Source organism: Leptopilina boulardi, unplaced genomic scaffold (genome assembly GCF_019393585.1).
Source record: "Leptopilina boulardi isolate dan_hultmark-lab unplaced genomic scaffold, ZJU_Lbou_2.1 LbouV2_376, whole genome shotgun sequence".
Lineage (NCBI taxonomy): Eukaryota > Metazoa > Arthropoda > Insecta > Hymenoptera > Figitidae > Leptopilina > Leptopilina boulardi.
Window position 1 is genome coordinate 112,998 of NW_026137947.1, and position 21,652 is coordinate 134,649.

The following is a 21,652-nucleotide window of genomic DNA, read 5'->3' on the forward strand; positions in this document are numbered from 1 at the left end:
CACTGAACTCCCAACAAGATTCGGTAATTAGACTGCGGTCCTTGCAACTTTGAATTATGTGTGTTTCTCGAACCTGTTTTCCCTTCTATATCACTATATATATATACACAACGAGAAATCCCATAAGGGTCCATACACTGATTAAGATTTCTGATTTCAACTTATTAGCATAGCAAAATTTATTTTTTTACTTTAATTCAACTATTTTTAATTCAAATAATTTGAAATTCAATTAAGAGATTTGTTCAAAGATCAATAATGTTGACTTAGAAGTTTCTTTAGTCTTACTAAAGTTGAAGGAGGGGCTAAACTTTGGAGAACGAAACCATGAGAGTGCTCGCCGGTAAAGATAACTTTTGGTACCTGTTTAGTGTATCCAGGAGAAAGTTCGTGTGGGTCCAAGCTAGGAAGCTAATGATGGAAACTTAAGTACTAAGTCATACTTAATCCCCCTAGCCTCTTGGCTCTCCTTTTGCAGTAGCAGCAGTAGCCAACCTACTAACTTTGCAATTCTCAATGGAGGTAGCATCTATATACTACCATTTTCCAACAATGTCAGCCTAACTAGCAAGCCAGAGATTATGCAGAGTGGCGAACAGCTTAGACGATGGACTAATATCGATCGTTTTTAACATTAACAAACTATCCAACTCTATTCAAACTTATGGGTAAGGATTTTCATCTCACAACCGATAACGGTACTTAAAATCTGTTAACAGATTTTCTATCCAATGAAAATTTTCCTTTAGTCATAATCTGTTGAATAAAAATTCTGTTCAACAAAATTTGGTAATACTTCTAATAAAATTTCTGTTCGATTTCGAAAATTTTACTGCATTTTGAAATTGTATTAATGAAAATATATTTTTCATATAAGAAGAAATAGGTATTCTCTTTTAAATCAATTTTCCCTAATATCAATGTCAACTAGAAGGTATAGACAAATTTCTACATTGGATGTTTATAGAATCAGGTGGAAGATATTTAGTTTGTAAAGGGTAAGGTGAGTGGGTGGGAAACACATAAATGATGAAAACGGTGTTCGTCGTCTATACTGAAGAAGAGGCTCGACGTCTTGACTCCATTAACTTCACACTTAGCAGCATCTTAGATATATAGCAATGCCTCAAACCTTTAAGCTACCTTGCCAGCGGAAGATCTGATTAGGGGTTCGAGTCTCTGCTAAACGCGTTAGACTTCCAACTTCGTGGGGGGTTGAGAAACAGAGCAAGAGAGATATAGAGAGAAAACGAAGGTCCCGTTGTCTCTCCAAGGCTTGATGCAAATTGAGTAGGAGCGCAACCAACGGAATCCTTATGGGTAAGCTAAAGCTCTCATCGTTGCTTCCTCCTTCGCGAATTTCTGATCAAGTCGAAGTTTATTCGAGCAACCAGTCGTTCCTCTGAACACGCCAAAGTGTTGCCACTTGGGGTTTCCTCTGTTTGTCAAGAGAATTTGAAATTTCTATTACGTGATTTTCAAACTAGATATATATATATATATTCAAAACTTCCACTTCCTGTAAACGGGAATTTTTTTTCTTCTAATTCTCTAGAGTTAATTCTTCTTTAAAATTAATTCTCTATGGAACAAGAAATACCAATACAATTATATAATAAAATCAAGAGTATAAAATATTTCCTTCTATTAATAATCTCTTGGAATATTCGCCTCTATATTTATAAGCCATATTAATGACCTAGATTGTCGGGGAAATTAAGATCCTTTCAAGGGAAGGATTCTGTGGTAGATCGCATTACCCTATAAAAGGGTTGAATGAGCGGATGAAAGTGCAATATTTCCGAGTCATCTCATAAATACAAGGAAGGGGTAAGAAAAATGAATATGGAAAGAGAATAACAAAAAAAAGAGTTTGAAGATGACGAGCAATCTTAAAAGATTATTTCCGTCAATAAAAGTGGAATTTTCCTTTTGGACAAAAAAAAAAATGAACAAAAAAAAGACAGAAGGGCATATATATAAAATAAATTCCAAAATCGCCTGAAGCAAACACTTAGATCCAAGTTCCAAGCGTTGGAATTACATATCGAGAAAATTTCACAGTGGGCAATATAGTCAATACCCGACGGGCAAAAAAATCATTGGCATTTTAACGAAACGAGACGAATTACCGTCAATTCTTTTTTTCAAATATAATTTTTTCCATTAAAAAAAAAATTTCCTTTTAATATCAAATATATAATCGAAATGTTATTTTAATATTAAATGTTTTATAATTAATTCGTCGATTGAATGAAGAATTTATTATATCGTGAATATTATAATATAGAGAGGATTTACTAAATTTGATTTACAAAGTATATTTTGAATAGTAAATGGAGATCTATTTTAGAGGAATATAATATGGTATCGAATAGCATTTGGTCGTATGCTTTCTGACGTGACATTTAGATAGGGATGTCAACCGTCTGGTGGGTAAATCTGTCCCTGAAAGCGACGGCACTCGGTTTGGTGTATTTCAAGTCATCTCCATCTCGCCTTCAAGCGAGCGAGTTCACTCTTGATCGAATTAGCGCGCCGAGAATGCCTGATACCCTGACAGTCTGAAGTAATTAACGACAGAACGCGAGGTAACCAGCCATTATCGAAACAACAGAACCCATTCTCTCTCTCTCTCTCTCTCTCCTTTAACTCCTTGATATACCAGTGTTTCCCCTCTTCACCCCTCCACCCCCATCCCTTTTCCTTTCAACGACAATATCTTCGACATCTTTTCTCACTAAATATCATGAAAAAAAAATTTTATTCAATTTTATATTTTTTGATATAATTCCGTGTAGAAATTGATCTAGTTAAATCCTATTTGCTATCTGGGCCTGATAAGGGTTGCCTCATTATAGCCTAATCGGGGAATTACCGGGACCTGATAGGGGCCCTAGAATACAAAAATCATTTTTTAAAAAAAGTAATAAATGCAATCTTTGGTATTTCTTTTTTTAATGACCACATTCAAGTAATAAAAATAAATGTCAGATTGTCAATGAATGTCTTTCCTGAATGTTTAAAATAAAGAAGTGTTACAATAAAATGTCAAAGGAAAAAAGTACAAAAAGAGTGAGGAGATATCGATTTATAAAAAGGACTTAAAAATTTAATGCAAAACACTAAAGAAAGTAAGTAAATATTTTTAATTAAGATTTTCTAACAATTAATTTTAGAAACTTCTATAATTTTTCTTTATCTAAATATCATGTTGCAAAGTTAAATTACACCAAAATTATCTATGCGGACCATTTCTATGACTGCAAAAAATTATTTATTTTTTAAAACATGTTTCTTGAAATTATTTCTCTTTAGGTTAATGATACATTTTGAAATTTTGCAAAAAGTTATTTTTAAACGAAACAAAATTATTTAATTTTTAAAGAAAATATTTCAAAAACCTTTAAATTTGCATTTTATTCTTGAAATTAATATTGCTTAAGTATTTAACATTTTTTAAATTACAAATTGTTGAAACTTTTTAATTTTCTTATCATTAAAAAAATAATTCTAATAAGTAATTATATAAACATATAAAATTTTATTTTATTAAAATTTAATTGATATTTATTTATTTATTAAAATTTCGAATTTTTTTAATTATTCCAGATGTACTGATGGAAAAATTCAACTTGAGCTAAGACAGCGTTCTAGGTCTCTTCGCAATTGTGTTTAACAATGCAAAAGATTAGGAAAGAGGACGCAAGATGAGGATGAAGTTAGATTTTTAAAGTTCATTTCTGTTGTGTTACTTTTTTTCGTTTATATATTGTATCCTCTATAATCTCATTTTGTTTGAAAAAATAAAAATTTACTAACTTAAACGAATGGGTTAACAATTTTTTTCATTTCAGTATTTTATTTCGATTTTCAATAATTAATAGTAAAAATAATTTATATAAACAAAATTATTACAAAAGTTAATTGTATTAATTATAATTTGTGATTTAATTATCTTTATATGATTAAAATTTTAATGTTGAGCAGGAAGAAACATTGTAGTTTTTTCAATACTGTCAAGCCAACCTATTTTTTTGTAATTTAAACAAAATGCTTTACCTACTATCAATACATCATAATTTATATAATTTTTGTTCACTTAGTTTGTAAAATTTCAAATATTTTTAGCACGAACGGCACTTTATTAATTGCTGAGCTAGAAAATACATGCAAACGTGTTTTTTTTAAAATGATGTTAATGACAGGAAAGAGGTTATTAACTGAATTAATTAAACAAAATAATGACATCTGTGGCCCCTTTGATAACCCTATTTGGCCCTTAATTTCAAAATGTATTGTCAGGTCCAGTTCAAGTAAGGTGTTTCATTTGATCATTTCCCTAACTAGGGCCATATTTCGCCTAATCTGGTCCTGATCTGCACCATCTTTCAATTTCTACACGGGATTTCATGAAAAATTTAATTAAACAAAATTATTTTTCTTACAATTTATCATATTTTTCTACATTGTTGATAAAAAAAAATGAAACAACAAGAAAAATAGTTTTGAGTTGTGAAAACATCTGAGTTGGCAATCTTTCCGGATTTCATGATGCAGCAATATAGTGCGGGACGCTCGTATCAAATGCCGTAAATGTTTAGTATACCGCGCAGGTGTGGAGGTGCTGAAAAAAATCACGTCTGCATTTGCATAAGCGCCGGAATAAACCACTCGACAGAAATCCCGACATAAACCTAAACAGGATTCCACCACGGGACACGGCGTCCGTTGAATACGCAATGCCCGCGTGTACATGTATCTCTCTTTCTCTGCTTTTACTATACTACTGAATACTTTTTTATATTATTCGCTATACTATTTGAATTTTTTTTTCTTCCACTAAAAATCAGAAAAAAAAATATACTCACTTATACTCTTGAACATTTTTACAGTATATATAAAATTTTTTTCCCGATATTAATTATCTACACCCACTGAAATATTGACACTTATTTGAGGTGAATAAAATTTATTTAGAGTTAATAAAAAGTATATTTGTCTCAGACTTAACATTTTAAAAAAAAAAAAAATTATTTAGCGCAAGGTAAATTTTTATTTAGTGTAAATAAAATTTTTATTCTAATTCAAAATTTTTTTTTTCAGAACTTATTTACGCATAATTTTGAGAATTAATCTTTTAAAAATGTAATTTAAGAAACAAATTGCTTGGACACGACTCTCATTCAGGTGCCGAAAGACTGATGACAATGGCACCTGACATGAATCACAATGTCCTTGTGAAAATCCTGACGAAATGATTCTCGAGGCATTTTACATTGTTGGCAAAGGAATAAAAAATGTACCCCTTGCATCATATAATATATTGATCTTTTTTTCTTACGCGTGCTTATTTCTCTAGTATTTTTTTTTTGCCTGCATATATATTCACAAAAAAGAAAAAAAAATACCAGGAAAGATCGCATTTTAAAACCGGCAATAAAAAAAGAAGAGAATGGCCAATGTTAGATTTTAAAGGTCCAACTCGAGGCGACAGTTGGTATAACAGTAACCCTCCCCCACTCTCTTTCATTCTCTATCCGCGAAACCTTATTTCTTCTAATACTGAAATCAGAGCACGTCGACACCTTCGGTGCTCTTTGAAAACATATCCCACTGGCTAGATTATTCCTAAATATTGGATTCTTCTCTCAGGACCCTCTAACTTGATAATAATATTAAAAAGGAAATAGGAAATCAAATTTAATTCATATTTTTCGAAAACTAATTTATTTTTTCACTATTTATTAGTTCAATTTTGCTAATTTAAATTTATAGAGTAAATAAATAATTAATTTACGTAAATGGCGCCTCTATCAAAGGGTTTCGGTTGATATGGAAAATAATCTTTAGTAACGGTTGCTAGGAAAAGAAAAATCCTTAGCAACGGTTGCTATGGAAAAAAATCCTTAGCAACTATTGATAGGGAAAGAAATCCTTAGTAACGGTTGCTATGGAAAATAATCTTTAGTAACGGTTTCTAGGGAAAGAAAAATCCTTAGTAATGGTTGCTAAGGAAAGAAAAATCCTTAGCAACGGTTGCTATGGAAAATAATCTTTAGTAACCGTTGCTAGGGAAAGAAAAATCCTTAGCAACGGTTGCTATGGAAAATAATCCTTGGTAACGGTTGCTATGGAAAAAAATCCTTAGTAACGGTTGCTAAGGAAAGAAAAATCCTTAGCAACGGTTGATATGGAAAATAATCTTTATTAACCGTTGCTAAGGAAAGAAAAGTCCTGAACAACGGTTGCTATGGAAAATAATCTTTAGTAACCGTTGCTAGGGAAAGAAAAATCCTTAGCAACGGTTGCTATGGAAAGAAAAATTCTTAGCAATGGTTGCTATGGAAAATAATCTATATTAACCGTTGCTAAGGGATAAAAAATCCTTAGCAACGGTTGCTAGGGAAAGAAATCCTTAGTAACGATCGCTATGGAAAATAATCCTTAGTAACAGTTGATAAGGAAAAAAATCTTTAATTTTTTATGAGAAATATTTCTGTCACATACACATTTATATAATGAAGAAACGTGGTTCCTGTTTCTTGTCAGATATTAAAAATGAAAAAAAAAAAAAAAAAAAATGTCACTTTTGTCGAAATCGGAACATCGAACATCGACGCCATAAAAAGCAATGCTCCCTCGTAAAGGGGTACGATAAGTACCCACGATGTGAACTAAAATCGATCCACGATATAGAATCGAGTCCCATAAAAAAGAAGCATTAGAGTGAGGGTGCTTTTGTATAATGGTGTTATGATTTCCAACAAAGATACGTGTCATGTTTTGATGATAACGTGGTGTACAAAACGCTAAACGCTCTTCACATTAGTCTCTTTCCCGCGAAACATATATTTAAAGTGAAAAAAAAAAAAAAATCCTACTCTGGTCCATTATATTCCAAATTAAGGGGAAAATTAATTCTCAACACGATCTTGGTAAAAAAAAAAAATAAAAAATTTTAATTACAAAAAATATTTTTAACATTAAAATAAATAAAATTGTTAAAGAAATTTCTCTAAAACGTGAATTTACGTCAGTTCTGACCTATCGTCGAACTCTCCGTTGCTTCTTTATTATTTTTTTTTCCTCTTTTTTTTAAATTAAACTAGAATTTTTAGCATTTAAAAAAGCTCGATAATTGCAGGATGAAGGGTGGTTTCGCAACTTGTTTTTATTTTCTCAGCAATTTCCGTGACAGAGCAGAACGGAAAGCGATCTTAAAGAGAATTAGCAACGCTTTAGTGTCCCGCCTACTTTATCCGTCGGAATTTCTACTACGCCAACAAAACTTGAATCTCAGATTGAAAGAGAAAATAATCTTTTGCAACAATAAAAAAATAATATTCTTAAAATAATATTTTTAATGATTTATTTTATTTAATTTCTGTTTCAGATTTTGTGTCGGCGACAGATTTTACTTGTGTGACAATAAAATACTTTGCGAATATGACTATGAGGAAAGGCTTGTATTTGCAAATTTGGCCCTTCATCCACCGCCAAATGCAACAATGGCACATATTAAAAGACAAGTTAGTCATCTCCAACCACCTGTAAGTTATTTATACAATTGCGCACTGAAAACATAATCCAATTTCCCACCAAAATAAATTTTCCAATAAAAATTTACTAAATCATGAATCAATATAAATTCACTACAAGTCTTTAACCAAAACTTGGCTATTATAAAACAAGAAAAAAAAATCTAGAAAGCAACTATGAGAGAAGAATTTTCTAAAAAGAAAAAAATTTATAAGCATACTTTCTCAACAGATTTTGCTAATGAATTTTTAAATAGAAAAGTGTTAGAGAAGGGTAAAGTTGTAGCGTAGATTAAGCGGATTTAATGAATCTCGATTTACGAGAATTCCTGGCATTTTAGAGACTTGATCAGTTTTCCTTGAGAGAATGCTGAAGCTTCCAAGACTCATCACAACGTAACCCCTTAAGGTGGGTTAAAGTGGCAGGTTCTGACCCTCTCGACAACAAAGGAGTCCCCAGAGGCTTCAGCCATGCCTTTACTCTACTGCCAACGTCTTATATACGAGTAGGATATCGCGTGTCCTTATTAATTAAGCTCGCCCACTAAGCAAGCACCGTCGCATGCCTTAACGATCCATATAGTTTCTTGATGAGCAACAGTCTATATAAATAAGATGCAAATAAATGCAATTTTCTTTATTTAATCACAAGGAAATCAATTACACAATTAATTTTCCCCATCGACGAATAAGAAATTAATTCTGAATTGACGATTTTATCTATTAATATTCAAAGCCAATATTAGGCCAGTATTCACCCAGGATTGAAATAAAAATTCAAATCCATTAACAATAGAAAAAATGGCAGGCAATATTAATTATATATTCAGCCACTAATTGCTGGAGAGGATTTAAATTTCCTGCCAAGATTGGGCCCGTTTTCTCCAAAGCTGAGAAGAGAATACTAATTCATAAACCAAAGAATAACTGGCATATAATATTAATTTTATATTCAGCCACTAATTGCTGGAGAGGATTTTCATATACTTCAATTGCCTGCCAAGATTGGGCCCGTTTTTCCCAAGCTTAAAAGAAAATACTAATTCATAACCCAAAGAAAGACTGGCATTCAATATTAATTTTATATTCAGCCACTAATTGCTGGAGAGGATTCATATACATAAATTTCACTGCCAAGATTGGGCCTGTTTTCTCCCAAGCTGAAAAGAAAATACTAATTCGTAACCCAAAGAAAAACTGGCATTCAATAATGAATCTATATTCAGCCCAGTTTTTCACTAATTGTTGGGGAGGACAGATCCATTAAAAGCATGCCAAGATTGGGCCCGTTTTTCACCAAGCTTAAAAGCAAATGTTAATTTATTAACAATAGCAAAACTTTCAACCAGTATTGAATCTATATTCAGTTCAGTTTGCTACTAATTGAATCTATTAAAATTTGTATGCCAAGATTGGGCCTATTTTCTCCCAAATTTAGATGCAAATACTTAGAAATTACAAACTGTCAGCGAATATAGTTTTTATATTCAGCTTGAAAACACTGCTAGGCATTAAATTCAATAATAGTAACATTGGCTTCTAAACTTGAGTGAATACAGAGGGAATATTGGCTGCATATATTTGCGAATTTCATTATTAGCTACCAATCTCGGTTGAATATTGGCAGAAACTTTATTACGAATAAATTACAGCACTACTTTTTATTCTTTTCTTCAGCCACCAAACTTGCAATTACTGGACCAATCTTTTGTATTATTATTAACCATTGCTACCAACCTCGGGTGAATAATGGCCCAAACTTGGCAGCAAAAATTCATCGACAATTTGCAGCATTGGCTAACAAACCTGGGCGAATATTGGTTTAATCTTAAGTTCTAATTATTCCATTGCAGCATTGTCTACCAAACTCGGGTGAATATTGGCCCAATCTTGGCAGCAAAAATTCATCGACAATTTGCAGCATTGGCTAACAAAACTGGGCGAATATTGGTTTAATCTTGGGTTCTAATTATTCCATTTCAGCATTGTCTACCAAACTCGGGTGAATATTGGCCCAATCTTGGCAGCAAAAATTCATCGACAATTTGCAGCACTGGCTAACAAAACTTGGCGAATATTGGTTTAATCTTGGGTTCTAATTATTCCATTGCAGCATTGTCTACCAAACTCGGGTGAATAATGGCCCAATCTCGGCAGCAAAAATTCATCGACAATTTGCAGCACTGGCTAACAAAACTTGGCGAATATTGGTTTAATCTTGGGTTATAATTATTCCATTGAGTCTACCAAACTCGGGTGAATATTGGCCCAATCTTGGCTGCTAATGTTAGTCAACCAAAACTTGAAAAAAAAATTAAAATCAATTCAAGAAAATATACTATTTGTAAATAAAATACTTTGTTAAGTTTTTACCTTTTATTCCAAAGTAAATGAACGATTTATTGATGAAAGATAATGCAATGGATAAGAAAGGTATTAGATGAAAGCTAAGTAATGAACTTTCTATTGCTAATCTTTTTAGGATTAAATCCTTGATTATCCTAAGGCAACAGCCTCACATCGAAACAATGTGCTTAAGCTTCATTCGCTTGGAAGGACCTTGCCTGTCCAACCTAACTCGGAACGGATCTACTTAATCCGGGTCTCTCGTCTTGCCAAGATCTTTGCATCTTCATGTATTAACTAGACATCACGTACTATGATTTTCTTAGCAAAATATTGACTGCCTAGGACACATAAGTAAACAATCGTTTTGGAAATATTTATAAATATATAAAAATATTCACATTTAATCAAAAATAATTTACATTATAATTATAATCTCAATTATGAATATTATAATTAAGATTCAAATGAAGAAAAGGACTTTTTTAAACCAAAAAAAAAAGAATCATAAAAGTAGAGAATGAAAAATGAGGCGAATTACAAACAAGAGAAACAACAATTTATGGAAATCATATGCTAAGACGGAAAGCAACATAAAATAACATGGGGTGAAATTTTTTAAACCCCATATCAAATCTAACATCCAGGTAAGGGATCTTAATTAAGAAAGTTATGAGGAGAGGTGAAACCGCATGTTTCATTGTTGGAAATTGCTTACGCGGATCCTTCATTTGGCACGTTACAAATGTAGGAGAGGAGGTGGGGGTAAAATGAGCACTAGGGGGTAAAAGGGAATGAAGAAAGGGTTAAATTCTGCACGCTCGAATCGTATACGCATATATATATATATATATATATATATATATATATATAGATAGAATAACGAGGTCTCTCAGTTTGATGATATCGGACTTTGGTAACATGTACTACTTATAATATGCAAATGCCAGTTTCTCTGCCCTTCAACCCGCTATGGCAAACTGCGTGTAATTCTGGGGTTGGTAACCCTCGCGCGACTCTATTCCAACGCTACACATAAGGGGTGAATTCGCCTTGTGTGTATCTTAGTTTAATTAATATCGGTTGCATTAGCGAATATAGAATATATACGTGACGTTGAAGCCTCAAGCTTTGACAAAATTTCCTACGTACCTATAAATACACGTCACATTTTACTATTTATAAGTATAAAAATTCTGTTTAAAAATTCTCTTATAATTTTTTGTACCGATTAAAATCGATTGGAACCGGGGCCCGGCTAGGGCCTAGTGTGGCCTTGGTCGGGTACCCTTTTTCAGCCAGGTCATGGCCAAGTTGGCGAATTTCTACACTGATAGTATCAAGGCTGTTGACACAATAAAAAATTATCAATAAGTTAATGAGAATCCTAAATCATTACAATTATTTTGCAGTCAAAAAATGTGTTTCAATTTTACTTGTGGCATTAAAAAAAAAAAAAAAAAATGTGAATTAGATAGTGTCTTCCGAAAAATTGACAGCCTCTCAAGCTGCTGCCAGAGCGAAAGATCGATTTCTATGGAAAGGGGAATTATAAATGACTCGTGTATAACGGCGTGTAAAATAACGGTTTCGCTTGCGGTAATACCAATAATCGCAGTGGCATGCTAATGTTGTCAAAGCATCCATTGCCGTAAAGCTTGATGGATTCCTCTAGACGTCAAATTTTAACGTTCCCCTTCCAACTTTTAAATTCATAAGAATTACAATACAATAATCTTTCTACTCGATCAAAAGTAAATAAATAATTTCTACTATCTCAAATGACATTTTAATGAAAATTTCTTTTTGTGGCAAAAAAATGTTTTTAAGAAAATAAATAAAAATTTCTTTTCTAAAGGTAAAACTAGATTGAGCCAGTTTTCGCCCAAGTTTGAAAGCATTTGAAAGCATTTGAAAGGTAATGCAGGAATTGATCAACAATTGCAGTCAAGGTTAATTGCTGTTACAATCCAGAAGACTGCAATTGATTAGTATTGGCAGCCAATATAAGCCCATGTTTCGCCCAGGTTTAGTTGACCAATGTTCAGTTGTTCAATAATAGAAACAATGGCTTCTAAACATGCGTGAATGAAGGGCGAATATTGGCTACGAATATTTTACAATTTTTGTAAAAGCTCCCAATCTTGGGTAAATATTGGCAGAAAATCGCGAATAAATTACAGCACTACTTTCTTTTTTCTACTATTTTTCTTTCTTCTTTTTGGCAAACAAACTTGGACAAAAACTGAATCGGTTTTTTGTGTCATTAGTTTCAGCATTCGCTACCAAACTCGGGTGAATAATGGCACAATCTTGGCAAGCAAAATTCATCGACAATTTGCATTATTGTCTAACAAAACTGGTCGAATATTGGTTCAATATTGGGTTCTAAATATTATTCCATATTATTCCATAACTTGGGGAAATAATGGCACAATCTTGGCAGCCAAAATTCATCGACAATCTGCAACATTGGCTAATAAAAATAGAACTAATATTGGATTCAATATTGGGTTCTAAATATTATTCCACTGTAGAATTTTCTAGCAAATTTCAGTGAATACTGGCCAAATCTTGACTAATCGTTTTATTAGAATATTTCAAATGAAATTTAAAATAAAAATTTTATTATTCTGCAGAAAATATTTTTAAGAAAATAAAAAAAAGGATAGAAAAAAAAATGAACAAGAAAGAGGTAGAAGAAAATCGAGCATTTTAAATTCGAATCAAACTTGGAATTAGGAGTCGTAACGAAATGCAAAGTGCCGGTAGCACTATCTCGAGTGCGGAATCAGAGAGAGGCGTTAAGGTTCTTAAAAACCACGAGGAGGCAGATTGCCCCAGTCGGTTCTATCGAGGCGTACATACTCCCTTAAGCCGAAGAGAAGAGGAAGGGGCGCGAAACTCGGGGTGGTTTTTTTTTTTTTTGATTGCCTGAGAACCAGACAGCTGTCTCAATCTTTCCCCGTCTCTGTGTGTATATATAGGTATATACAAAAAAGGGAAACGGAACTTAACAGAAAGAGAGAGAGAGAGAGAGAGAGAGAGACCTTCGACTGTGGATAATATCATCACTTGTTACGAATTTCTCAAGTGTATCCAACAACCATCATCAGCAATTGACTAGTCATCACCCTCGATATACAAAGAGGGACTTTATTTCCCTTTAAACACTATATACTCGATCAGGGTTTTTTTTTCTTCTTTTTATTGAAATTAATGTAGCGAAACAGAATAACAATCAGTTTTAATTAAATGATTGGAATAAAAAAAAAAATTCTTTTACCGATAATAATTGTATAACCTAATAATTTTTGTTTAAATTAGAAAATTGTTTTTTCCCTTACAAAATTTTGTCTGACTATATACAGTTTTTTTTTTCACTAGAAGGAAGCTTTTTTTTACCAATTTTTTTTTTAAATTAGAAAATAGATAAAATTTTTCAATATTAAATAAATTATTCTTTTTAAAAAAAAAACGTCAAATATTTTCTTATAATAAAAATTACGTATTTGGCAAATAAAGAAATATACAAGTAACGAGAAAAAATGAAACTTGATGGCTGTGATGGCGCGTTGAAAATAAGGAAAAACGTCTAACAAAGGTATAATAAAAGTGATTGTAACTCAAGCAAAAGAGAGTAGAAAAATGCAGAAATGACTAAACAGTGTAAAAGAAAATGGCAATTACTTTTTATTCTGGTCTGATTGCACCCTCGAGACTTAGGGGTTGAAGTCGAAAGAGCGTGAGAGAGTTTGGAAGGGGAAAAGGAATGGAAACTTCGAAACGATTATCTGAGTTTTAAAACAAACTCTCAAGTGCCTGTAAAGTCCTCTGCGAATCAGGACCGTAGGGGTGGAAAAAAGGTGGGGGTTAAAGGGTGAGTAAAGAGAAAGAGGGGGGAGGGGGTTAAGATAATATGCTAATACCAGAACGACGACGACGACGAAACTACATTGGAATTTAAGAGGATCAATGTGTATAGTCATGGTGTCGTGTATAAGGCATTACAATCGTCTCTATATATGTATAAGAACTAACTCAACAATTATGGGTTGTATCAAAATTTACCAGACCATAACCTCTAAATAATTAACAATTTTTTTTTCAAAAGAAATTTTTATCTACTAAAACTTAAGAAAAACCTTCAGGTATACCCACTTGGAAAAATTTCCCCGAAAGTGCCCCCTGGAGGTTCTATCGGAATTCCGCCTGAACTTCCAACGTAATTCTGTCAGAATTCCAAAGAATTTCCGATGGGATTCCGACGGAGTTCCGACGGAATTAGGACACTAAAGATTTTGAAAAAAATTAATCGGAATTCCGTCGGAATCCCATCGGAAATTCTTTGGAACTCCGATGGAATTCCGACGGAATTACGTTGGAAGTTCCGTCGGAATTCTGATAGAACCTCCAGGGGGCACTTTCCGGGGAATCTTTCCAAGTGGGTAACAAATATTTTTTCCTGATAAGTATAATTAGTATAATATTTAAAGAAATGTAAAGCAGTTTTAAAACATATTTTATGGAAATAAAAAAAAAAAGTTTCACCTGGAACAGCGAAATATTGTACTAGAATAGTGAAAGATTTAACTAAAAACAATTAAAACTTTTGCTATTCTTGTAAAATCGCTTTAGGTAAATCTTTTTTTTTTCCAATAAAGAACTAAAAATTAATGCATTTAAAAAATAATTTCATGAGTTTTGTAACCAAATAATTATTGAAATATTTCGTAATATTTTTTTTAGTGGAAAAACAAAATTATTTAATTATTATAGAAAAAGAAAAAATTATTATTTATATAAAAAAAATATATATATATATATATCTCTAACCTTAGTCTGCAATCGATGTTACATTTTTGACCTCAAGATATGGTAGAAGCACACGTAATTTAAAAATTTTCGAACACTCCCGAAAAGCACGTTTAAATTTACAGAAAAAAAAAACAAAATACTTTTCCTACTGATATAAGCGATTGCGATTTTAAAAATTTCGAACACTCTTGAAACAAAACAAAAAATTAACTAAAATAACAAAAAATTTAACTTTATTTGTTTACAAACTAAAAAAAAAAATTCGAGCACTCACGAAAAAAAAATTATAAATTATTATTTATTATTAATTATTAAATTAAAAATTATAAAAGAAATATATAAGGAAAGAAAAATTTTATTTTGATTTAAAATTATAAAATTTTTACTCGCGTTAATCAGGTCTAAACAGGTCAAGACACGATTTGCTACTGAATTTAATTACCCTTGTGATTTTTAATCAACATTGTTGTGACCTTCATTTAAAGGTAACGTTTACAAACATAACATCTCGGGGTGCAAGTATAAATATAATTACAAAACGAAAAATACTTCAAAATTATAAATTTTTAATTTATAAAATATATAATTATATAAATTATATTTTATTATTATAATTATTAATATTAATTTAGTATTGTTATTATTATTAATTAATAATTAATCTTGTAATATTTATTAATATTGTGTATTAATATTAATATTCATTAATAATTAATCTGATGTGAGATTTTAAAAATCCAAAATGGCGGATCCAATATGGCTGATTTTTTTTCAAAATTCATCGGATTCGCTTGAAAATCATTACTCAGGGGTTTTTGAGGACGCTAATTACGAATTTGATATCAGATTTTTAAAATCCAAAATGGCTGATCCAATATGGCAGACTTTTTTTCAAAATTCATCGCATTCGCTTGAAAGTCATTATTCTGGTGTTTTTTTTTCAACGCTGATTACGAATCTGACATTAAATTAATGATCAGTGACTTATTAAAAGTTTTAATTAATCAAAAAAAGAATTTTAATTACCGAATTTAAAAATTGTATAATATGACTAGATATTAAAAATAAATAAAAGATATCTTAATTACCAAATTTTGAAATAAAGATATTAAAATAAAATTAATGGCGAAATTGATAAAAAAAAAGAGAAGAAAAAAAACAGCAAAAGAGGAATAAATTTACTGTGAATGCATGACATAAAATGATGTATGGGACTTTGTTCTGTGGAGTTATTACATGAAACGAGCTTACATATGGTGGAGAAGAAAGGCGCTACGCTCGACTAATAATCGTTATAAAAGTGAACCGCGCATAGGGCCATGAGTTGTTTCGCAACTAAACTCATAATCTCACATACAGCTTGCAAGCTGAGCTTTCCCATGCGAATTTCTCCGTCTCTCTGTTATATATATATATACAGCCAGAGTCCTGGTTTACGTGAAATTCAACCGTACAATGCATCTACAATAATATACATATATATGCTCGTTAAGGACAATACATCTCCTCCTATGTATTTTCCCATTATCAATATTCACAAATGTATCTATCGCTTCTTTTGATAAAATCAATAAAAAAAATAAAATTCTGAAATAATATTTTTTATTTCCAAATATATTGAAAAATTAATTATATTCGAAAAAATTATAATGTAATAAAAATTATTCAAAAATTATATTCATATTTTTTTGTAAATATGAAATTGTATTCACGTGATACAAAACTATAATCGTGTGTGTGTGTGTGGAAAGAAAAAAAAAATAATAATTAAAAGATTAGTAAATTTTCGGTTCGTGATTAGATCTGACAATGGGAAAAAGGCGAGTCTCGTGCTTGGAATCTTTTAGTTTCCCTTTTATCTCATCCCACGCAACTGTTCCCATTCTCGTTAGCACGAAGAACGACGATCCTCGAGTTAATCTAACAGCACTGGGTTTCTCTCTCACTCACTGAGATCTCTTTCAGATGCTGCATCTTCGGGGATAACTACGTCTTGTCTAATTCCCTCTATATCCAAGTACCCCTCCCCTTCCTCTTTCCCAAAAAAAAAAAAAAAAAAAAAATTCAGAAGGGGTGCTAATTTTTTCTCGCGGAAGTAAAACCTCGCGGGAGAAGGAAATACACACCTGGTCTGTTCTCATAGCCACAGGAGATCAACAGACAAATGACACGCGATTCTCATTCTCATCTATTTCATGCCCCCCCCCCCCCCGCCCTTAATTCCCATCCCTTATATAGTCCATCACACTTGTAAACCCTCCCTCTCTTTCCATTTACCTCGAGTTACAAACTACCTTCACTAAGCGAATTTGCGATTAATGTCTTACTCGTGCTCCCCGTGTGAGCGCAAATTTCCCAAAAACAACTAAACGATTTTTTCCCTTCTTTTGCATTTGTCTTTCTCTCTCTTTTTTTTTGGTCCAAGATCGTTATTTAGGGCGAATCAACTTCATTTAGTAGGGGTAGAGAAAAGGTGAGAGAATGTTGAACTATGAATCAAGAGTAAAATAGAACCTTGATTTTGCTACGTGTAAAACATTTTTTTTTTTTTTTTTTTAGGGAGGAGGGAAGATTTTTACGATTTGAGATTCGTTGGGAAATGAAAAATTCATTAAATAGAGAATAAATGAGATAATTGTAAATTAAGATTTAATTTAATAAAAGCAATTTTTCATTTTTATGAGAAAAATTAATTTTTTTATTCTTAAAAAAAAAATATATATATAAACAGACAGAAAATCATAAACGTTCCACGCCAAGGTATGAAATGGCATATTTAAAAAAACAAAAAAAAAAAAATAATTTAAACCCATCTCATATATGCTTATGTGTAATATCATAATTCTCAATTATTTTTGAAGTCGAAAAAAAAAGATAAACGTTTATTTTCTCGCTTGAGATGTTACGAAACTCTGTATATATAGTATTGCTGCACGCGCGTGCCATTTGATTACAAAGTCGGCAGTAAATCCCCCGGCAGTAATTCCTCCTCTGGCAATTGTAGATAAAACTTGAATAAGTCATAGACTTAATTTAACCCGTGCAACGGACCAACGCCTTCCTCACTGAGATTTCTTAATTACAAACGTTTCCAAGACATATAAGAGGCATAGTGGTAGGAAAATTGTCGTCAAGGGCGTATATATATATATATAAGGGTTTTACCCTTCCAAGATTTACGGATTCTTATATAACTAAACATCCTTCCTTCCTCATACCATTTTGTGGATGCAAACGATAAAGCATTTCTTTTTTGGTTGCCTCTTTGTCATTTTTATCGCAATTATTTACGAGTTAATTACTCTCATGCACTGCGTTATATACAATTTTTGCCAATTTTTAATGTTAATTAAAGTTTTTTTTATTAAATTCACTTTTTTCTGCTGCAATTATATGCTTAATGAGGTTATATAATAATTAATTAATCTTTTCCAAAGCATTTTGACATACTGAAGCCAAGTCTGACCTCAAAATCTGACAATATTTGAGGTCACATAACATCGAGAGATAATTTTTGTTTCAAAAATGTTATTGCACTATCTGAAATTACTAGTTTTATGCTTTAAAATGCATTTTGAAATTTTGAAAAATCTTTATTTGACTCGAAGTTACAGCCATTTGAATTTTCTGCTACGAATATTTTTTGACATTGGTGAATTTAACAATATTCGTAGCAGAAAAATCAAATGGCTGTAACTTCGAGTCAAATATAGATTTTTTAATGTTTCAAAATACATTTTAAAGCAAAAAAATCGTACTTTCAGATGCTGTAACGATCAGTTGGGGGAAAAAAAAATTATCTTTTGATGTTACAACACTTTTAAAAATGTCTTTTGAGTTACAATATCTCGAAAATCTGACATTCTGTATAAGATTCTTATTGAGCACATTAAAAAACTTCGAATCTTTTTAGTCTGGTTCCTGCTTTTGAAATAGGCACAAAATTTTGCCGGACTCTTAATCATAAATCCGAAGAGCATAATTTTCAAGCACAAACCTAAAGTATAATTCTTAAGCATAATCCGGAAGCATAATTCTCAAGCATAAGCTGGAAGCATAATTTTTAAGTATAACCCTAAAGCATAAGCTTAAAGCATACTAAAAAGCACTACCTGAAATTACTAGTTATATGCTTTAAAATGCACTTTGAAATTTTGAAAAATCTTTATTTGCCTCGAAGTTACAGCCATTTGAATTTTCTGCTACGAATATTTTTTGACATTGGTGAATTTAACAATATTCGTAGCAGAAAAATCAAATGGCTGTAACTTCGAGTCAAATATAGATTTTTTAATGTTTCAAAATACATTTTAAAGCAAAAAAATCGTACTTTCAGATGCTGTAACGATCAGTTGGGGGGAAAAAAAATTATCTTTTGATGTTACAACACTTTTAAAAATGTCTTTTGAGTTACAATATCTCGAAAATCTGACATTCTGTATAAGATTCTTATTGAGCACATTAAAAAACTTCAGAATCTTTATAGTCTTATTCTTGGTTTTGAAGTAGACACAAAATTTTGCCGGACACTTAATCATAAATCCGAAGAGCATAATTTTCAAGCACAAACCTAAAGTATAATTCTTAAGCATAATCCGGAAGCATAATTCTCAAGCATAAGTTGGAAGCATAATTTTTAAGTATAACCCTAAAGCATAAGCTTAAAGCATACCTATTAAGTTTTAATTATTAGTTTATTAAAATTTTAATTTAATTAAATGAGAGAGTTTTTAAAATTTTCATTTTAATTCAATAAAATAATAATTATTTTTCTTTTAATCTGTCCGATCACTACATTGACCTTATCTACTTAAAATAAAGCTTTTGTCAACTTTTAAATGAAAGATAGCGATTTACGTAATAAAGATTAGCATAGATTAATAAATAATTCTTGAAACAGGATTTTCAGTAAATTTCCAAGAGTTTTGGAAAGGGTTTTAAATGCATGGTAGAACGAATTTTAAGCCTGTATAATTTAACACCTTTCGGCTGGAGTTCGAACAAGTAAAGTGGAGAGAAAGAGAGAGAGAGGTTGGGCAACAAAGTTTCCAGTTTTCAACAGCTTGTCTGTCTTACTCTATTGCCACACCCTTCTTCCTATATTACATCCCATTTTCCTTCTTCTTCTTAAGACTTTCTACAATAATAAACTTCAAAAAGTTAAAAAAAAATTTGTCAAAGTCTCTTCTAATAATTTTTAGAAGGAACTAAACTACTTTTATTTTTTTTTTTTTTAATATATATTATTTTTATTTAAAAAATATATTTGGATTAAAAGATTGTTGATTTAATAGAAAAATATATTAAATTAAATAGAAAATATATTTATTACAAAATATATTAATTAAATATAAATGCAAAATGAATTTAAAATAAATTTAATTTAAAAATATAAATGAAATTTTATTCTTTACTGTCTGGGAGAATATTTTAAAAATTCATTCATAGTCGAGTGGAATTATTCTAAAGATATATTTATCTTAATTTTGCAGGCAGTTGCTGGAGGTGGCGGAGGAGGAGGTGGAGGTGGTCAGAGACAGGTGAATGGTGAAACAGTTCCAGGTCATAATGGTTATCCAGTGCCGACATCTTCAAGTGGACACACTCCTATTAATTTGATAAATAATAATTTAAATGGAATTAATGCACAATCAACATTTGAAGCTAAATGACCATCAAAGTAGACTAAAAGGAATAATCGAATTTTAATTCGAGAATAAATGTGGCCAAAAATTTGAACTTTTAAACAAAAAATTAGTTCATTTTGAAATGACTGATTCTTATATTTAACAATTATACACTGTTAAATAAGTGAAATAATAATAGGTTTTTTTTTTCTTTTCTATATAAAAAATTTTGCCCTCGCTAAAAAAAAAAATTAACTAATCTTTCAAAATTTATTGAAATATTTATATTTTTTGTTTCTAAGAAAAAAAAATTCAGAATTATCGTACAAAAAGTAAAAATAAAAAATTTATTCTTTTTATAAAACAGAAATTTTTTTTATAAATATTTTGTTTAGAAACTTAATACAGATGAATTAAAAAAGAATATTGTTTAAAAATCTTTTTATGAAAATGATAATTCTGAATTTTATTTCTAAAATTCTTATAGGAAATATATATATAGATATAATTTAAAAATGTAATGAAAGAAAATTAGTTCTGAATATTTTTGAATGCTAATGCTGAAAAAAAAGGTAGTTTCTAAGTAGATACTCGCTAAGAATGAATTTGGTGCTCTTTAGAATAAATATTTTCAATATGGTTCTTATATTTCGTAGATATTTTATAAACAATTTCTAATAATAATTAAAAATATAATTTTTTCAAGAACCAATGAGAATTTAAAGAAAAAATATCTTTTTACCAAATAACAAGAACCATATTGTTTATTAAATAGATATTAAACTGGAATCTTCTTATTCAAAATAAGATGTTAATCCAAAAAAATTTTTAGCAAATTTTCACAAAGTATTTTACGATTCAATTTTTTTAATTTTAAAAAAAATAGTCAATCATTTTTTTTTCCGATAAAGAAATATTTTTCTCTAAACATTTTTCAACTGAAAACAATAGAATTAAAAAAAAATTTTTTTTTAAATCCTTCAATACAAAAAATTTAATTTAAAAATCGTAAAACACTTTATATAGTAAATTAACAAATTTTTTCATTAAACAAAAATAATTATTTAAAAAATGAAAATTAGTTGCAAATTATTGTTATTCAGTGAAATTTTAAACAACTTTGTTATTGTATATTATATTATATATGAAGAAAGCAAAAAAAAAAAAAAAATTCTACGCAATTTTTAGAAAAAAAAGTTTTATTATTTTAATTTTAAGTTTTTGAGGGGATTTTTTTTTCTCGTTTTAAAAGTAAACATAACCAAAAGCCTGAAGCAATGTTCGTATAAGGTTTCTGAACAGTTAGTTATTCGATGAAAT

The 21,652-nt window shown here is 30.5% G+C and overlaps 1 protein-coding gene across 2 annotated transcripts in view; it reads left to right on the plus strand.

Moving 5' to 3' along the window:
- The window catches only part of LOC127287853 (LIM domain only protein 3-like), a 110,950-nt gene extending 89,705 nt beyond the window's left edge, over positions 1–21,245 (plus strand). The window contains exons 5-6 of one of the 2 annotated variants that reach the window (XM_051314975.1): positions 7,397–7,553; positions 20,198–21,242. In XM_051314975.1, coding sequence (XP_051170932.1) covers positions 7,397–7,553; positions 20,198–20,377 — 337 coding nt within the window. In that variant the 3' untranslated portion in view covers positions 20,378–21,242. Of the gene's footprint in view, positions 1–7,396; positions 7,554–20,197 lie in introns of both variants that reach the window. The other variant, XM_051314976.1, reaches the window with a different exon arrangement.
- The last annotated feature ends 407 nt before the right edge of the window (positions 21,246–21,652 follow it).